The sequence below is a fragment of the Leptonychotes weddellii genome, chromosome X (genome assembly GCF_054177405.1).
Source record: "Leptonychotes weddellii isolate Sample4059 chromosome X, ASM5417740v2, whole genome shotgun sequence".
Lineage (NCBI taxonomy): Eukaryota > Metazoa > Chordata > Mammalia > Carnivora > Phocidae > Leptonychotes > Leptonychotes weddellii.
In genome coordinates, this window is record NC_138385.1 from 2440545 (window position 1) to 2461503 (window position 20959).

Consider the following 20959-nt stretch of genomic DNA (forward strand, 5'->3'; position numbering starts at 1 on the left):
CCAGTAGTTGTTTATCTCTTTCTCAGCTTCTTTATTTTCCATCATTTGGTCTTCTGTATCATTAATTCTCTCTTCTGCCTCATTTATCCTAGCAGTTAAAGCCTCCATATTTGATTGCACCTCATTAATAGCCTTTTTGATTTCAACTTGGTTAGATTTTAGTTCTTTTATTTCTCCAGAAAGGGTTTCTCTAATATCTTCCATGCTTTTTTCAAGCCCAACTAGTATCTTTAAAATCGTCATTCTGAACTCTAGTTCCGACATCCTACTAATGTCCATATTGATTAGGTCCCTGGCAGTTGGTACTGCCTCTTGTTCTTTTTTTTTTTTTGAGGTGATTTTTTCCATCTTGTCATTTTGTCCAGAGGAGAATAGATGAATGAGAGAACAAAATGCTAACAGGGTAACAATTACCCCAGAGAAATATACACTAAACAAATCAGAAGAGACCTGAAACCAGGAGAAAAGAAAGGGAAAGAAAGAAAGAAAAAAAGAAAAAGAAAAAGATAAAAAAAAGAATATGCTCAAATATGATCAGGCTGGTGTATAGATCAGTGCCACACACTAGACTTTGGGCGTATTTTGGTCTGTTAGAAGAAAGTGTCTCCCAAAATGTTGAAGAAAGAAAAACATATATGTACAAAAATAACAGTAAATATGATGAAGGGATGGAATATGACTGTAAAGATGAAAATTATAAAAGATTTTATAAAAGTAATTGATAAGATAAGAAGTTGGTTGAAAAAAGAAAGAAGAGAAATTTTTTTAGAAAAAGGGAGAGAATGTGATCAGGCAGGAGACTAGAACAAAGCCATACATTAGAGATTTAGGGTCTATTTTGGTCTGTTAGAAGAAACTGTATCCCAAAATTTTAGAGAGAACAACTTATATATATACAAAAAATAAGTTTAACTACTATGAAGGGATAGAATATGACCCTAAAAATGAAAAATAAAAAAGATTTTTAAAAAAGAATTGATAAGATGTTAGTTGAAAAACGGAAAAAGAAAAATTAAAAAAAAAGAAAAAGAAAAAAAAGAAAATAACTTTGAAAGACTGAAGAATCAGGGGGAAAAAATGCCATGAATTCTGTGTGCTGTATTCCCCTACTGCTGGCGTTCTGCCATTCTCATTGATCGGTAAACTTGGTCTTGGCTTGCTATCCTTGCTGATCTTTTCGGGGAGGCAGCTGTTGCCGTGGTTTTCTTTGCCGAGGCAGAATTTCCCCGCCCTTGCTGGGGCCGGCTAAGTAATCTGCTCGGGTTTGCTCTCCATAGCTTTTGTTCCTTGCATGCTTTCCCTACAGCTTTGGAGGATGAGAGTGAAAATGGCGGCCTCCCAGTCTCCACCCCAGAGGAGCCGAGAACTCATGGCCCCACTCCTCAGTGCACCCCCAGAGAAAAGCGGTCAATCACTCCCGTCTCCCTGGTCTCCAGCCGCACTCTGCGCTCATCCAGCCTGTGACCAGGCATTTCTATCTCTGGCACCCGACCCCATTTGGAGTCTCCAAACCCAGCAGATTACTGTGGTGCGCTCCCATGCCGCTCCTCCCAGGGGAGGAAGGGGAGTCTTCCCGGATCTGCTGCTTGTTGGGTCCCTGCTGGAAGAGCAGTGGCCCAACTATGCCAAGGATCATTTTATGGCAACCCCGAGCTGAGAGCCCACTCCTCAGCTCCATCTCTGCAGCCAGCTTCCGTGCTCTGATACCTGGGAGCTGTGCCACACTCAGGCACCCCTGGTCTTTCTGTGACCCCAAGGGTCCCAAGACCACACTGTCCCAGTGAGGGCTCCATCCCCCCGCTTAGCCACTGGAGCAATGTCCCTCAGTGGAGCAGACTTCTAAAAGTTCCAATTTTATGCTCCACTGCTCTATCACTTCCCAGTAGTGGCTGATGGAGGCTCCCTCCCCCCGCCATCTATCTTCCTGAATATCGCCTCGGATTCACTTCTCCACACATCCTACCTTCCAGAAAGTGGTCACTTTTCTGTTCAGAGAGTTGCTGCTGTTCTTTTCTTCCATCTCCTGTTGAGTTTGTAGGTGTTCAGAATGGTTTGATCCCTATCTAGCTGAATTCCTGGGACCAGATGAAATTTAGGTCTCCTACTCCTCCGCCATCTTGCTCCTCCCCCTCAAGTACCCTCTTTAATGCCCATCACCCAGTTACCCCATCTTCCCACCCACCTCCCCTCCAGCAACTCTTAGTTTGTTTCCTATAGTTAAGAGTCTCTTATGGTTTGCCTCCCTCTCTGTTTTCCTCTTCTTTTATTTTCCCTTCCCTTCCTCTGTGTTCATCTGTTTTGTTTCTTAAATTCTACATGAGTGAAATCATATGGTATTTTTCTTTCTCTGGCTGACTTACCTTGCTTAGCAATATACCCTCTAGTTCCTTCCATGTCATTACAAATGGCAAGATTTCATTCTTTTGGATGGCTGAGTAATATTCCATTGTGTGTGTGTGTGTGCGTGTGCATGCGCAACTTCTTCCTTATCCATTCATCTGTCCATGGACATCTGGGTTTTTTCATAGTTTGGCTATTATGGACATTGCTGCTATAAACGGGGCATGTGCCCCTTCGAATCATTATGTTTGCTTCCTTTGGATAAATACTTAGCAGTGCAATTGCTAGGTTGTAGGGTAGCTCTATTTTTAGCTTTTTGAGGAACCTCCATACTGTTTTCCAGAGTGTCTGCACCAGTTTGCATTTCCACCAACAGTGTAAGAGGGCTCCCCTTTCTCTACATCCTTGCCAACGTTCGTTGTTTTGAGTTGTTAATTTTAGCCATTCTGACCAGTGTGGGGTAGTATCTTATGGTTTTGATTTGTATTTCCCTGATGCCAAGTGATGCTGAGCGTTTTTTCATGTGTCTGTTGGCCATTTGTATGTCTTCTTTGGAAAATACCTGTTCATTTCTTCTGCCCATTTCTCGACTGGATTATTTGTTTTTTGGGTGTTGAGTTTGATAAGTTCTTTGTAGATTTTGGATGCTAATCCTTTATCTGATAGGACATTTGCAAATATCTTCTCCCATTCCATAGGTTGACTTTTGGTTTTGTTGACTGTTTCCTTTGATGTGTAAAAGCTTTTTTATCCTCACAAAGTCCCCATAGTTCATTTTTGGTTTTGTTTCCCTTTGTTTTATAGATGTATTAGTAAGAGGTTGCTGTGGCTGAGGTCAAAGAGGTTGCTGCCTGCCTCTCCTCTAGCATTTTGTTGGATACCTGTCTCATGTTTAGGCCTTTCATCCATTTGAGTTTATTTTTGCATATTGTGTAAGAAAGTGGTCCAGTTTCATTCTTAGACATGTTGCTGTCCAATTTTCCCAATACAATTTGCTGAAGAGACTGTCTTTTCCATTTGGTATTCTTTCCTGCTTTGTCAAAGATTAGTTGACCATAGAGTTGAGGGCCCATTTCTGGGTTCTCTATTCTCTTCCATTGATCTATATGTCTGCTTTTGTGCCAATATCATACTGTCTTGATGACTACATCTTTGTAATACAGCTTGAAGTCAGGAATTGTGATGCCTCCAGCTTTGCTTTTCTTTTTCAAGATTGCTTTGGGTAGTCAGGGTGTTTTCTGTCCATACAAATTTTAGGATTATCCAGCTCTGTGAAAGATGTTGATGGTATTTTGATAGGGATTGCTTTGAATGTGTAGATTGCTTTGTGTAGCATAGACATTTTAACAATATTTTTTGTTCCAATCCATTAGCTTGGAATGTTTTTCCATTTCTTTGTGTCTTCCTCCATTTCTTTCATAAGTGTTCTATAATTTTCAGAGTACAGATCCTTTACCTCCTTGGTTAGGTTTATTCCTAGGTATCTTATAGTTTTTGGTGCAATTGTAAACCGGATTGATTCCTTGATTTATCTTTCTTCTGCCTCATGTTAGTGTATAGAAATACACCTGACTTCTGTGTATTGATTTTATATCCTGCAACTTTGCTGAAGTCCTGTATCAGTATTAGCAATTTTTTGGTGGAGTCTTGGGTTTTCTACATAGAGTATCATGTTGTCTGTGAAGAACAAAAGTTTTACTTCTTCTTTGCTGATTTGGAAGTCTTTAATTTCTTTTTGTGGTCTGATTGCCCAGGCTAGGACTTCCAGTACTATGTTGAACAACATTGGTGAGATTGGACATTCCTATATGCTCCTGACCTTAGGGGAAAAGCTCTCAGTTTTTCCCCATTGAGGATGATATTCGCTGTAGGTTTTTTGTATATGACTTTTATGATATTGAGGTATGTTCCCTCTATCCCTACACTGTGGAGAGTTTTAATCAAGAAAGGAGGCTGTATTTTGTCAAATGCTTTTTCTGCATCTATTGAGAGGATCATATCATTCTTGTCCTTTCTTTTTTTAATGTGGTGTATCACATTGATTGATTTGTGGATGTTGGACCATGCTTGCAGTCCAGGAATAAATCCTACTCAGTCATGGTGAATAATCCTCTTAATGTACTGTTGGATCCTATTAGCTAGTGTCTTGGTGAGAATTTTTGCATCCATCTTCATCAAGGATATTGGTCTGTAATTTTCCTTTTTGATGGGGTCTTATCTGGTTTTGTGATCAAGGTAATGGCAGCCTCATAGAATGAGTTTGGAAGTTTTTGTTCCATTTCTATTTTTTGAAACAGTTTCAGAGAATAGGTATTAGTTCTTCTTTAAATGTTTGGTAGAATTCTGCTGGGAAGCCATCCAGCCCTGGACTCTTGTTTGTTGGGAGATCTTTGATTACTGTTTCAATTTCTTTGCTGGTTATGGGTCTGTTCAGATTTTCTATTTCTTCCTGTTTCAGTTTTGGTCATTTATATGTTTCTAGGAATGCATCCATTTCTTCCCAATTGCCTAATTTGTTGGTATATAATTCTTCATAATATTCTCTTATAATTGTATTTCTTTGATGTTGATTTTGATCTCTCCTGTTTCATTCATGATTTTATTAATTTGGGTCCTTCCTCTTTTCTTTTTGATAAGTCTGTCTAGGGGTTTATCAATCCTATTAATTCTTTCAAAGAACCAGCTCCTAGTTTTGTTAATCTGTTCTACTGTTTTGTTTTTTATTTCTATATCATTGATTTCTGCTCTGTTCTTTATTATTTCCCTTTTCCTACTGGATTTAGGCTTTATTTGCTGTTCTTTTTCCAGCTCCTTTAGCTATAAGGCTAGGTTGTGTATTTGAGACTTTTACTGTTTCTTGAGAAAGGCCTGTATTGCTATATATGTCCCTCTTAGGACTGCCTTCGCTGCAACCCAAAGGTTCTGAACTATCATGTTTTCATTTTCATTTGCTTCCATGTATTTTTAAAAATTCTTCTCATGGCACCTGGGTTGCTCAGTTAAGCATCTACCTTTGGCTCAGGTCATGATTGATACCAGGGTCCTGGGATTGAGCCCCACCTTGGGCTCTCTGCTCTGAAGGAGTCCGCTTCTCCCTCTCCCTCTGTCTGCAATTCCCCCTGCTTGTGCTTACTCTCTCTGTGTCAAATAAATAAATAAAATCTTTAAAAATAAATAAATAAATTCTTCTTTAATTTCCTGGCTGACTCATTCATTCTTTGGTAGGATGTTCACTAACCTCCATGTATTTTCGGTCTTTCCAAATTTTTTCTTGTAGTTGACTTCACGTTTTAAAGCACTGTGGTCTGAAAATATGCATGGAATAATCTCAATTATTTTTGTACTGGTTGAGACCTGATTTGTGACCCAGTATGTGATCTATTCTGGAGAATGTTCCATGTGCACTAGAGAAGAATGTGTATTCTGCTGCTTTGGGATGAAATGATCTGACTATATCTGTTAAGTCCTTCTGGTCCATTGTGTCATTCAAAGCCCTTGTTTCCTTGTTGATCTTCTGTTTAGATGATCTGTCCATTGATGTCAGTAGGGTGTTAAAGTGCCCTGCTATTATTGTATTATTATCAATGTGTTTCTTTTTGTTATTAATTGGTTTATATATTTGTCTGCTCCTGTGTTAGGGGCATAAATATTTACAATTGTTTGATCTTCTTGTTGGATAGACACTTTTATTATGATATAATGTTCTTCTTTTATTACAATCTTTGGGTTAAATTCTAGTTTGTCTGATATAAGGATGGCTACTCCAGCTTTCTTTTGATGTCCGTTTGCATGATAAATTGTTCTCCACCCCCCTTCACTTTCAATCTGGTGGTGTCTTTGGGTCTAAAATGTATTTCTTGTAAGCAGCATATCCATGGGTCTTGTTTTTTTTTTTTTTTATCCATTTTGATACCCTATATCTTTTGATTGGAGCATTTAGTCCATTTACATTCAGAATATTTATTGAAAGATATGAAGTTAGTGCCATTGTATTACCTGTAAGGTCGCTGTTCCTGTAGATTGTCTCTGTTCCTTTCTGGTCTTTGTTATGTTTGGGGCTCTCTCTTCGCTGATAGGATCCCCTTTAATATTTCTTGTGGGGCTGGTTTAGTGTTCACTAATTCCTTTAGTTTTTGTTTGTCCTGGAAACTCTTTATCTCTTCTTATATTCTGAATGCCAATTTTGCTGGATACAGTATTTTCGGCTGCATATTTTTCCCATTTAGCACATCAAATATATCATGCCAGTCCTTTCTGGCCTGCCAGGTCTCTATGGACAGGCCTGCTGTCAGCTTTATGTGTCTACCCTTGTAGGTTAAGGATCTCTTGTCCTAAGCTACTTTCAGGATTTTCTCTTTTTCTTTGAAATTTGGAAGTTTCATTGTTATATGTGGTGTGTTTTTATTGATTTTGAGGGGGGTTCTTTGTGCCTCCTCACTTGAATGTCTGTTTCATCCCCCAGACTAGGGAAGCTCTCAGCTATAATTTATTCAAATAAAACTTCTGTCCCTTTCTTCTGCTCTTCATCTTCTGGGACCCTTATTACCTGGATATTATTTCACTTTATGGAATTGCCGAGTTCTCAGAGTCTCCCTTCATGATCCAGTTGTTGTCTTTCTTCTTTTCAGCTTCTTTATTTTCCATCATTTTGTCTTTTATATTGATGACACTCTCTTCTACCTCATTTATCCTTGCTGTTAAAGCCTCAATTTATGACTGTATCTCAGTAATAGCATTTTTAATTTTGACCCCATTAGATTTTAGTTCTTTTATTTCTATAACAAGGGATTCTCTAGTATCTTTTATGCATTTTCCAAGCCTAGCTACTATCTTTATAATCATTATTTTAAATTCTAGTTAAAGACACATTACTTATATCCCTTTTGATTAAACGCCTGGCAGTATTACCTCCTGTTCTTTTTTTTGGGGGGGGGGTGAATTTCTCTGTCTAATCATTGTGTCCAGAAAAGAAAGGAGGATAGAAAAAAAAAAAAAAAAAGAAAGAAAAGAAACCAGCAAAAACAGCAATATCGACAACGGTGACAGCGACAACAACAACAAAACCTTCAGGAAGTGCTTCTGGTGTATGCTGTGTACAGTCTGCTATTGTGTTTTGCCTGCTCTTTCCCACTGGTCCTTCCTCTACAGAGTTCCTACTTGCTTGTAGTGGGGGAGTGTTTGCACCTTTATGAAGGTGTGCTTTGATTTGCTTGTCAAGATAAGCCTCACATGTGCCACATTCTCTCCCTCCAACTGTGTAGATTGTTTCCTTAATCCTCAGATCATCTTCCTCATTGTTTAAAGTAGTTGAATTTTGGTCTAGTTGTATTTGAAGGGCAAGGCAATTTCATGGTCCCCCTACTGCTCCACCAGCTTAACTCCACCACTCTGCTTGCTTTTCTATATAATCTGTCTCACCACATTAGGACTATTTTCCATGCCCTACTTGACCCAGACCTACATTCCCCATACTCTTGAGCATGCCAACACTTAGAAAGAGGGTCTGACTACTCCCTCTTCCTGAAGTCTGGATGTCTTTGGATACAACATTGTCAAAATTCTAAGGTATAGAGACTGTAGGAAATATTCATAGATGGGGAGAATGGAGGCACAGAGAGATGAAGTAAATTAACCAAGATACAAAGCAAGTAAGTGGCAGAGCTCAGGACTTCTAATTTCTAGTGTAGATATTTGAGGCTAGAATACTATTGCTAACAATCATAAGATTATTATTATTATAATGTTTAAAATGTGTTTATAATTATACCACTATAATTAATTATATAATTATGATAATATTGTTAACAACAGTAGAAATAAGAATAATGTTAATTATAGAAGCTACTATTTCTTGAGTGTTTACTCTGTGCCATATATTGTGCTATGGGTTTTATAAACATCATCTCACTGGATTCCCCAACGAATTTCTGAGTCTGGTATAATCACACATTTTACACATAATAAAACAGGCTTAGTGGGGTAAATCACCTTGTTCTAGGTATATTACTAGTAAGTAGAATTGCCAGAATTTCAGTCAATTTTCAATCTGATTATAAAGCTCATATTGTTCACCACAACACTGTATAAGCTCAGATGTATATCTAAAATACAAACAGATTAGAAAAAATAATTTTAATAAATTATAAGTGAATAAAGGGAAGTCTTAAATTTAGGTTAATAACACCACCAAGAAAAAAGAATTGATCTAAAAGTAAGCTGTGGTTTGACAAAAACTCACAAGAAATAGATATTGGAATAACTTTGGTTGTCCACAAAGCTCAATAGGACCTGTACTGTGATGCAGCTAAAGTACCATCTTCTACAATGGTTTGTTGCAGGATTAGAATAGTGTCCACAGTAAGGGAAGTGAAAATCTTGAGTCTTGGGCTCAGGTTCTGGGCTCTTCAGAAGAGAACTACCAGAATGGGGAAGGAAAAGAAACAAGAGAAAGAAGTGGCCATGTCAATTCTGGAGATTAACAGATTCATGAGGAATCATATCCACCCTCTCCAACTCTCTGAAGGCCTGTCCTGGAAAGGAGGGAGCAGGCTTTTCTTTCCTGTGTTGCCAGAGAAAGAACACTGAGATCAGTCAGTGGGCTAGGAGTTGTTAGAGTAAGGCAGGTTACAGTTCAGAAGGTAAGATTTTCTAATTAAAAACTATTCTTACCATGGAGTAGATTACCTGTTCTTCAGTGGAAATGTTTAAGCAGAGGCTAGAGGAGAACTTTTATTTTTTTTTTAAGATTTTACTTATTTATTTGACAAGATAGCAATAGAGGGAACACAAGCAGGGGGAGTGGGAGAGGGAGAAGCAGGCTTCCCACTGAGCAGGGATCCCAACAGGGGGCTCAATCCCAGGACTCTGGGATCATGACCTGAACCGAAGGCAGATGCTTAACAACTGAGCCACCCAGGCACCCCTAGAGGAGAACTTTTAGAAGTGTTATACTGGAGATTTCTATTCCTGTGATAACTGGGATGGGGTAATTACTAGGTAGAACCATCCCATGTTGACATTCTCTGTGTTTACTTTAAAGGGACCATTTTGAGTGCTCCTCCTCATAAGTCAAATTTGGTGATCTCATCATATATGCTCTAAATGTCTTCCAGTGGCAACTGTTTCTCATCTTCTCTCTCCCCAGGTGTCACCACTGTTCTCACCATGACCACCTTGAGTATCAGTGCCAGAAACTCCTTACCTAAAGTGGCATACGCGACGGCCATGGATTGGTTCATAGCCGTCTGTTATGCCTTTGTATTTTCTGCGCTGATTGAATTTGCCACTGTTAACTACTTCACCAAGCGGAGTTGGGCTTGGGAAGGCAAGAAGGTGCCAGAGGCCCTGGAGATGAAGGTGAGATACAGCAAGGGTGGGGGCTGGGAAGCACTCCCTGAGAGAACTGTATTGGAACCAGGAGTGGGCAGCCTGCAGCCTGTGGGAACTGGCCAAGGCTGTGTGCTATTCACTGGGGTCATCAATCCAATTCTCAACTGGAGTGCTTCTTGGCAATGTGGAGTGTTTGCTGGGGGCAAAGAAAAGAGGTATCATGGAGGGTTGATGTCTTGTGATGAGAGACCGACCCTAAGTATGATACTGCTAGAATCAAGGGGAACACATTGTACTTATAAAGCCACCCAGAAAAGTGCACAGTCTCTAGGGCCAACTCTGCCCTTCACTTTTCAGTATATTCCCAATACATTCAAACTAAAGAGATCATTATTCCTTCTGTGTCTCTGCTTAATTTTTTATGCTCTACCTAGACTATTCTTTTCTTTTTTTTCCTGCCTGGTGAAGATCTACTCATTCTTCTTTTTTTTTTTTTCCAACTCATTCTTCAAGGACACAGTTTAAATGCTATTTTCTCTATAGAACCTTTCCAAGAATCTTCCAGATAGTTTTAGCTTTTCTTCTGGTAGGAGGAGGGTGATGCTACTATTAAAATCCTGCATTTGTATTAGAGTTGTTTATCTGCCTCCTCATCAGACTGAACATTTTGAGGGCAGGGGCTTGTCTGCATCATCTTTTTAACTAGCCAGTATTCTTGCACAGCACCTGATTCATAGTAAAAGCTGAATAATTGTTAGTTGGATTGGTGGAGAGATGGGAAGGAGGAAAAAAAGCCAATAAACCAACCAGAGTTGGTAGGAATAAAACATAAATGCTGTGAAATCAAGATTATTGTCCTTGGCTGCTTTAAAAGAGTTCAGATCTCTAGATCTAGATGAAGACTATCCAAAGATGCTAAAAAGAACTGGCAGATGTGGTCCCAGAACCATTCCAGTACTATGAAGAATCATGGAGAAGAGAAAAGATAATGAAGATTTTTCAAACTGGAGGAAAAGATTCTATATTTCATAGAATACAGACTGGTGAGTTGGCAAAATTTTAGAATAGATTTTCACTGTTTAGATAGAATTTATTAAGTCCTTGCTATAAATTATGAAGAAATAAGCATGTTTCTACTAACTATATCTACTCTATCGTAGGAAATTTTGGGGTGGTTTTATTATTATACTTAGTGTAGTTGTTACCTTTTTATTCTTAAAATATATTGATCCATCTAATACTTGATTTGTCATCTGTGAACAAGGTCTATTGACCCATCACACACTATAAAACAAGAAAATTTGTATACTTATCTTACCTCTCACTTTCTCTGTCCTTGTCATTTCCTAACTTTTGTTTTTTATAATGCTATTTCTGCATTGTCAAACTATTTCTGCACTGTCAAGGTTTATAGCATTTACATGCTTTTATGCAGTCATAATTCCTATAGTCGATTAGTCATATTTCTACATTTAAATGGATAAGAGGATTATTTTGAGAAGATAGCCCATTTTCCCATTCATTGCTTAGTTACTCAAGGCTATCATCTAAAAGATTTTTTAAGGCTCATGGGAACCATATTTCCTACTATATTGCATGTATAAAATTATCTGTCAGTTGTTTATACTTGAATTGTAGTTGTGCTGTTGGATAATTCATGGGTCCCATTCTCTCTCTGATGTCCATGTAGACATTAATTGCTATACTCAATTCTATCACTGTTTCTATGAAGAATTTTTTTAAAGATTTTATTTATTTAAGAGAGAGAGAGCAAGCATGGGGGAGGGTCAGAGGAAGAGGGAGAAGCAGGCTCCCTGCTGAGCACGGAGCATGCATCAATACCAGAACCCTGAGATCATGACCAGAGCCGAAGCAAGATGCCTAACCAACTGAGCCACCCAGGCGCCCTTGTTATGAAGACTTGATTTTATGGCCTAGAAGCCCATACAAATGTATATTTTATTTACAAATTCAGTTACTTTACAAGGATATATCTTGATCTGTCTGTATGAATTTTTTCCTAGGACACCATGTGGGTTTTTTTCCAAGTTTTTATTTAAATTCCAGTTAATTAACTATAGTGTAATATTAGTTTCAGGTGTACAATTTAGTGATTCATCACTTACATACAATACCCAGTGCTCATCACAACAAGTGTCCTCCTTAATACCCATCACCCATCTAACCCACCTCCCTTCCCACTTCCCCTCCAATAACCATCAGTCTGTGCTCTATAGTTAAGAATCTGTTTTATGGTTTGCCTCTCTTCCCCACCCTGTGTTCATTTGTTTTGTTTCTTACATTCCACATATGAGTTAAATCATGGTATGTCTTTCTCTGACTGACTAATTTCACTTAGCATAATACTCTCCAGCTCCATCCACGTCATTGCAAATGTCAATATTTTGTTCTTTTTATGGCTCACTAATCCAGTATATATATCAAAACTTCTTTTTTTAAACTTATTTAAATTCAGTTAGTTAACATATAGTGTATCATTAGTTTCTAATGTAGAGTTCAGTTATTCATCTGTTGCATATAATACCCAGTGCTCATTATATCACGTGCCTTCCTTAATGCCCATCACCCAGTTACCAGATCCCCCCACCCTCATCTCCTCCTGCAACCCTCACTTTGTTTCCTTTGTTCAGAGTCTCCTATGGTTTGTCTCCCTCTCTGATTTTGCCTTATTTTATTTTTCCCTCCCTTCCCCTATGATCCTCTGTTTGTTTCTTAAATTCCACACATGAGTGAAACCATATGATAATTGTCTTTCTCTATTGACTTATTTCGCTTAGCATAATACTCTCCAGCTGCATCTACATCATTGCAAATGTCAAGATTTTGTTATTTTTATGGCTCAGTAATATTCCATTTTATATCTATACCACGACCTCTTTATCCATTCATAAGTTGATGGATATTTGGGTTCTTTCCATAATTTGGCTATTATGGACATTGCTGCTATAAACATTGGGGGTGCATATATGCCTTACAATCAGTATTTTTGTATCCTTTGCATAAATACCTAGTAGTGCAGTTCCTGGATCATAGGGTAGTTCTATTTTTAACTTTTTGGCGTACCTCCATGCTGTTTTCCACAGTGGCTGCACCAGTTTGCATTCCCACAAATAGTGTGAGAGGGCTTCCCTTTCTCCCCATCCTCCCCAACATCTGTTGTTTCCTGCTTTGTTAATTTTACCTATTCTGACAGGAGTGAGGTGGTATCTCATTGTGGTTTTGATTGTATTTCCCTGATGATGAGTGATGCTGAGCATCTTTTCATGTGTCTGTTACCCATCTGGATGTCTTCTTTGGAAAAGTGTCTATTCATGTCTTCTGCCCATTTCTTAACTGGATTGTTTGTTTTGGGAGTGTTGGGTTTGATAAGTTCTTTATAGATTTTGGATACTAACCCTTTATCAGATATGTCATTTGCAAATATCTTCTCCCATTCCATAGGCTGCCTTTTAGTTGTGTTGATTGTTTCCTTCACTGTGCAGAAGCTATTTTGAAGTCCCAATAGTTCATTTTTGTTTTTGTTTCCCTTGCCTTGGGAGACATATTTAATAAGAAGTTGCTGTGGCCTAGGTCAAAGAGGTTGCTGCCTGTGTTCTTCTCTAGGAGTTTGATGGTTTCCTGTCTCACATTCAGGTCTTTCATCCATTTTTTTTTTTAAAGATTTTATTTATTTATTTGACAGAGAGAGACACAGAGAGAGAGGGAACACAAGCAGAGGGAGTGGGAGAGGGAGAAGCAGGCTCCCAGCAGAGCAGGGAGCCCGATGCGGGGCTTGATCCCAGGACCCTGGGATCATGACCTGAGCCGAAGGCAGACGCTTAACGACTGAGCCACCCAGGCACCCCGGTATTTCATCCATTTTGAGTTTATTTTTATGTATGGTATAAGAAAGTGGTCTAGTTTCATTTTTCTTCTGCATGTTGTTGTCCAGTTTTCCCAACACCATTTGTTAAAGAGACTGTCCTTTCTCTGTTGGGTATTCTTTCCTGCTTTGTCAAAGATTAGTTGACCATATAGTTTGCAGGTTCATTTCTGGGTTTTCTATTCTGTTCCATTGATCTAAGTGTCTGTTTTTGTGCCAGTACCATACTATCTTGATGACTAAAGCTTTGTAGTATAGTTTGAAGTCTGAAATTCTGATGCCTCCAGCTTTGCTTTTCTTTTTCAAGATTGCTTTGGCTATTTGGGTCTTTTGTGGTTCCATACAAATTTTAGGATTGTTTGTTCTAGCTCTGTGAAAAACGTTGATGGTATTTTGATAGGGATTGCTTTAAATGAGTAGATAGCTTTGGGTATTTTAAAAATATTTGTTAAATACAAAATTTAGGATGGTTTGTTCTAGCGCTGTGATAAATACTGTTGGTATTTTGATAGGGATGGCACAAAATGTGTAGATGGCTTTGGATGGTATAGAACTTTTAACAATTTTGTTCTTCCAATCCATGAGCATGTAATGTTTTTCCATTTCTTTGTGTCATCTTCAATTTTTTTCATCAGTGTTTTATAGTTCTCAGAGTATAGATCTTTTACCTCTTTGGTTAGGTTTATTCCTAGGTATCTTATGGTTTTGGATAAAATTGTAAATGAGATCAATTCCTTGATTTCTCTTCATCTTCATTGCTGCTTCATTATTGGTGTATGGAAGTGCAACAGATTTTATATATTGATTTTGTATCCTATATCTTTACTGAATTTGTGTATCAGTTCTAGTGATATTTTTGGTGGAGGCTTTGGGTTTTCTATATAGAGTATTATGCCATCTACAAGTAGTGAAAGTTTGATTTCTTCCTTGCTGATTTGGATGACTTTTGTTTCTTTTTGTTGTGTGAATGCTTAGGCTAGATGTCCAGTACTATGTTAAATAACAGTGGTGAGAGTGGACATCCTTGTCTTGTTTCTGACCATAGAGAAAAAGCTTTCAGTTTTTCCCCATTGAGGGTGATGGTCACTGTGGATTTTTCATATGTGGCCTTTATTAATGTTGAGGTATATTCCCTCTATCTCTCCTTTGTTCAGGGTTTTTATCATGAATTGATGTTGTACTTTGTCAAATGCTTTTTCTGCGTCTATTGAAAGGAATATATGGTTCTTATCCTTTCTTTTATTAATGTGTTGTATCACATTGATTGGTTTGCAATATTAAACCAGCCTTATAGCACCAGAATAAATCCCACTTGATCATGGTGAATGATCCTTTTAATGTACTGTTGGATTCGATTTGCTAGTATCTTGTTGAGAATTTTTGCATTCATGTTCATCTGGGATATCTACCTGTAGTTCTCTTTTTTAGTAGAGTCTTTGTATGGTTTTGGAATCAGGGTAATGTTGGCTTCATGGAATGAATTTGGAAGTTTTCCTTCCATTTCTATTTTTTTGGAATATTTTGAGAAGAAATCTATAGATTCACAATTGTCTTTGTTTTAGGAAAGGTTTCCTAAAACATATCTGTGTTCTGTTCTCTTCCTAGAAGCACAAATTATACATATCATAGAGCTTTCTTTGTCTTCCATATCTATTATTTTTCTCCAATAATTTTTAACTCTTATTTTCCATTTCACTTTGCTCATTTTTCTCAAGCCCATCTTCCATGTCTCTGACCATTTTTACCAGTGTCTATTCACCTTCATTTTTGTGGTAGTATTATTTTTCCTTATTTTAATTTTATAATCTTTGTTGACTTATTTTTTATGTGTTTTATGTTTGCTTTTTCATGTTGTTCCACAATTATTTATTGGTCATTTCCCCCTTTTTGCAACACATTTTGCATCAGTACCATATTCATTTGTTTTCAATTATTACTTGAAGTTGCATTAGGGGAATTCTTTACTAGCCCTGCTATGTGTGACAGTATCATTTTGGGGAGGGACTGAGAGAATGAGAAGGATAGTAGTGAGTAGTTGAGACTAATTAATTTGATCATCATCTGTTATCTATAAAATTCTTAGAAGTACTCCTCCTTATAGCATTGATTCTGCTTCTAACTACCAGGAAGTTTTCCTCGCTCATAGGAAAGTCCTCTATGTATGGTGCAGAGGTGTCTGTATGCATTTGTATGTGTATGTATGTGTGTATAGTATTATATCCTTTAATTTTTCTAGTCTCCACCTCCTCTGCCACTATATGGTGGTCAAACAATATTTCAGCATGTTCTCAGTACCAATCTGAAGACTGATTTTGTTTCAAAATGAGAGCCATTTTTTTCCTCACTCAAGTCATGCCACCCATCTTTTAGGACTCTGTTCTTGGCCTGAATTCCAGAATAAGAGGCATCCTCAGTGTCTTCTTCACCCTGATCCAATTTTTACTGTCTTTGGGAGTCCTTACTTTTTGGGATCAAGGTTAAAAATGCTTTCACATTTCATCAAAACTGGAGTTTGAGTTTCTCTCATTTTCCTTATAGTTTTTACTTGGTTCCAGAGAAGAGAAGGAAGCAAAGATGTCCTTACTCTGACATATTAAACTGAAAGGTCCCCAGAATATATTATTAAACAGATGCTTTAAGAGCAGTTAGCACTAATCACTGATATCCAGCCTGAATTCACTAAGAAGAAATTATGCCAAACTTACCTTAAAAAATTGTGTTTTTTTTTAAGATTTTATTTATTTATTTGAGAGAGAGAGAATGAGAGAGAGCACATGAGAGTGGGGAGGGTCAGAGGGAGAAGTAGACTCCCCGCCGAGCAGGGAGCCTGATGCGGGACTCGATCCAGGGACTCCAGGATCATGACCTGAGCCGAAGGCAGTCGCCCAACCAACTGAGCCACCCAGGCGCCCTGTATTAAGTTTACTAGACTGGTAAACCAGGGAATATCATATACTTTATCAAGACATCTAACTACTTTTTTTTTCATTATGCCTTCATGAAGAAGAAACAGCAGTTGAAAAAACAGTACATTTAAGCTGATGTCACTGGTTGACTAATTGAAGTCAAATAGAATTGACTGATGAATGGATGTCAACCTGAATGGATGTCCCTGTGATAGTCCATAGGGGTTCATCTTTGATCCTTTCCTCTTAAATGTTGTCATCAATAATTCAAATTTGTAAGTTGGCATTAATGAATGTTGGTTGGAGAAGATTATCTCCTGAATTATAAATCAAAAAGAATTTCTGAAGTTTGAGAGAACAGGCTGAAACAAGAGATTAACATTAGCTGAATCAAACAAATTCTTATACATAGATACAAAAAAACCCACATTAGTTCTTGATAGGAAAGCTTAATAATAATTACCCATTATAAATAAGATGCTGGGATACAGGGGAAAAGCAAATTTAATGTAAGCCTTCCATCCGGTGTAACTTTCAAAAAGCCAAATTTGATTTGAGTTTGAGATAAGAATTACCTAGAACAAGTGAGATAATAAGCCCTTTTTATTCTATACTGGTTGAGCCATGTTTAAAGAATATTGCTCCAGTTTGGTTACCATAATGGGCATATCTCAAGGGAATGATGATTGCTAATTTCAGATATCTGAAAGGCTGTTATGTATGTCTTTTGAAAAATGTCATGGACTGTTTTCATGGCTAGGAAGAGGTGCAGGAATGGTTTGAAGGCAGAGAGAGAACTAGAATAGATTAGTAAGAGACTTTGGATGTCAAAAATGATGACCATTTCTCCAATTCCAAGGAGTGCTGAAAATGAAAAAAAAAAAAAAAAAAAAGGACAAAAAGAATCATCTAAAACTCTTCCACAAAGATGGTGATATCAGTCTTTTTCTTTAGTCCCTCTCCATGGTCAATCCATTTATCTAAAAGAAAGCAATTTTGAAATTTGGAAAAAAAACCCCTACAGAACACATAAAAATGGATCTTTACTAATGATGTAATGTATGGTGACTAACATAACAAAATTTAAAAAAAAATCAAGAAAATATATATCACCAAAAAATGGATCTTTAATGTGAGGGTGCTATACTTTGTCTATACTGTTACAATGTGAAGGAACTAACAGTGAGAACCACTGACCCACAGAAAAAACGAAGTGCATTGAAAATAAAAATATTGGTATCTAATTATAATTCAGTTTAGTTTTTTCCTCCTTTAGAGAAACATATTAAACCTTATTTGATTTATAAAGCTAGAATGGATTTAAAAATAATATGATTTAAACATTTATTTCTGATTTATACTATGGTTAGAGATTAGATAAAATGTGATGGGAGAGATTATAAAGGAAAGGAAAAGAAGGAATAGGTAGAAACAAAACCTCATTTACAAATGAAGACAAATGACTACCTTATAATTGCATTCTGAAAAGTAGATGAATTGTGGGCTTCTGAGGATCAACTACATGTGTTTATCACTGCTTCCTCTGACAATCCCACTAAAATGAGAGTAAAGAAATAAAATAGGTATAAATAAACACCAGGAGAACTGGAGAAGGGATTTCAGTCAGACAAGAGATTTTAATACATTTTTTTTAGAAGAATGAATGTGGAAAGAGAGAATAAGAATAATCTATTAAGCTAGAGTAAGATAGAACCCTAGAGAAACTCAGGGCTTGAGGTGCTTGGTATAGCAGAGAATGAAGCAACTAGGAAGATTGGTTAAAAGTCTGTGTACAGAGCCTGCCCAACATATAAAATGTTTGCAGCCAAATGTATACTTTCCAGAAGAATTGCAGAAGTTTTTAAAGAAGCTGAATTTCTCCAGAATAAAGACCATTACATACTGACATTTTGAAGTACCCCATAAAAAATTACCTGCTTCCAACTGATCTTAAATCATGGATGAGTCAACAAGCTCAGCTCAGGTACACTTAGCATACATGCATCTTTTATGTTGTCAAATAATATTGGCATATCAAGGATTATCAAAGTGAAGTTTGCAATGTGAAAGAGAAAAGCAAAGATTTTTTTGTAAAAACTCATCTTGGAGGAAACAGGGATAATTTAGGGATTAAAGAAAATTCTAACTTTTATATTTGTAAATATATCCATAAAGCAATAAGATGCTAATATAAAAGGAAATCAGAGAATAAGGAAGAGCTCTTGAAATTAAAAAGAAGTGCCAAAATAAAAATTTTAATAGAGAGATGGAAAAATAACTGAGGAAAATCTCCTTACAAGTAGGGCAAAATGAAAAAAAAAAAAAGAGAGAGAGAATGTAAAAGAAAAGGCAAGAGACTTAGGGATGAATCCAGCAAGTAATCCAACTCAGAAGCTGCAGAGTGAACAGAGAAAAGGGAATGAAGGAAATTAACAAAGAACTAATACAAGACATTTTTACAAATGGAAATACATAAGCCTCCAGATTGAAAGTGACTTCATAGGCCCACATAAAGGCACATTATCATGAAATTTCAGAAAACCAGAGATGAAGTGATAATCTAAAAAAATCTTGAAAGAAATGTGGGTTTTTTGCAAAGAAATGGTTACAGAATGGCATCAGACTTCTCAAGTATACTGGATGATGGAAGACAGAGGAGTAGTAAATCTCATAAATCTGAGGGACACATGCTTTTCAACCTAGAATCCTGTGCCTAGCCAAAGTATCAATTAAATGAAGAGGTACAGTATCCATTTTCAGACATCTAAGATCTCAGAAATTTCCTATGCACTCCACCTTAGGAAGATACTGGAGGATATGTTCTATTAAAACAAAGAATAGAACGTAAAAGACAAAGACATTGGATCCAGAAAAGAAAGTATCCAACAGAGGAAATAAGTGAACAGAAGTCCTAAAATGAAAGCTGTGCACCAAGCAAACCTGGAGAGGAACTAGTCTAGTTTGGGGCAGGAGGCTAGATGTATTTATATAGTCATTTATAATGATGTTACCACTGATTATTGATTGAACTAAAAATATTGTTATGATTGTATTGGAGGATGCAGGAAGGGTTACATTAATGAAGTAAATCATTATCAAAAAAGATTGGTTATGTGTGAAACTAATAACATTATAAGCATATTATTTAGAAATATCACTTAAGAGATTTAAAAATAATTAAGACTTGCTGGACAAGGTGAGTACATTGAGGTAAGGGTTTTCTGGTTTTCATTATAAGCCTTTAAGTTTTTTTTTTTTTTTAAAAACTGTGTTACTTTGATTAAACTTTTTAAAATTAAAAATAAAAGCAAATAAAATGAAATAAGCCTCTACATTAAAAAAAAAAGATTATTCTTAGAACTGCTTTTTTTTTTTTAAGATTTTATTTATTTATTTGAGACAGAGAGAATGAGAGAGAGAGAGCACATGAGAGGGGGGAGGGTCAGAGGGAGAAGCAGGCTCCCTGCCGAGCAGGGAGCCCGATGCGGGACTCGATCCAGGGACTCCAGGATCATGACCTGAGCCGAAAGCAGTGGCCCAACCAACTGAGCCACCCAGGCGCCCTCTTAGAACTACTTTTAGGGGCACCTGGGTGGCTCAGTCAGTTAAGCATCCAACTCTTGGTTTTGGCTCCAGTCATGATCTCAGGGGTCATGATATTGAGCCTTCTGGGCTTGTGCTGGGCATGGAGCCTGCTTAAGATTGTTTCTCTCCCTCTGACCCTCCCCTAAATTTTTTTAAAAAAGAATTGCTTTTAAAATAGTCATAAATTCTTACCTAAATCTTGGAAATGCAGTAATTCTTAGCTTTTTTTCTTATTATAAGAATATTTGAGGGATACCTGGGTGGCTCAGCAGTTAAACATCTGCCTTTAGTCAGATTGAGTCCTGCATCAGGCTCCTTGCTCAGCAGGGAGCATGCTTCTCCCTCTGCCTGCTACTCCCCCTGCTTGTATGCTCTCTTTCTCTAGCAAATAAATAAATTAAATCTTTTAAAAAAAGATTTTCCTTCTTAAAATATATTTGAATGCTCTAGAATAATATTTTACATTAGAGAATATACTCAACTTCCATCCACATCTTAGAAAAATTTAGTTTATTATTATCAATGGCTTTTAAATCTGTGGGGCATTCCTGAAAATACAGCCACAAATTGAATCACCCCTTGGGGTGAATAAAATTCACTGTAGATTAAGTTGTACTCATAAACTGGTAGTTTTCCTACCCTGTTCTATGGTAGACATAAATGCCCTGACAACAATAGTATTATTACTATACAACATCATTAGTTTTTTTTTTTTTTTTTTTTTAGTTTTAAAAGCTTTCACTTATTTTTTTTTCTTCTACTTTCTGGTGTTTTTTTTTTTTATTCTTATGTTAATCCCCATACATTACATCATTAGTTTTACATGAAGTGTTCCATGATTCATTGTTTGTGCATAACACCCAGTGCTCCATGCAGAATGTGCCCTCCTCAATACCCACCACCAGGCCAACCCATC

The 20959-nt window shown here is 37.1% G+C and overlaps 1 protein-coding gene across 1 annotated transcript in view; it reads left to right on the top strand.

The window, feature by feature from the left end:
- Nucleotides 1–20959, top strand: part of GABRA3 (gamma-aminobutyric acid type A receptor subunit alpha3) — a 369246-nt gene that overhangs the window by 337400 nt on the left and 10887 nt on the right. The window contains exon 11 of the mRNA XM_081809297.1: nucleotides 9485–9696. Coding sequence (XP_081665423.1) covers nucleotides 9485–9696 — 212 coding nt within the window. The remainder of the gene's footprint in view (nucleotides 1–9484; nucleotides 9697–20959) is intronic.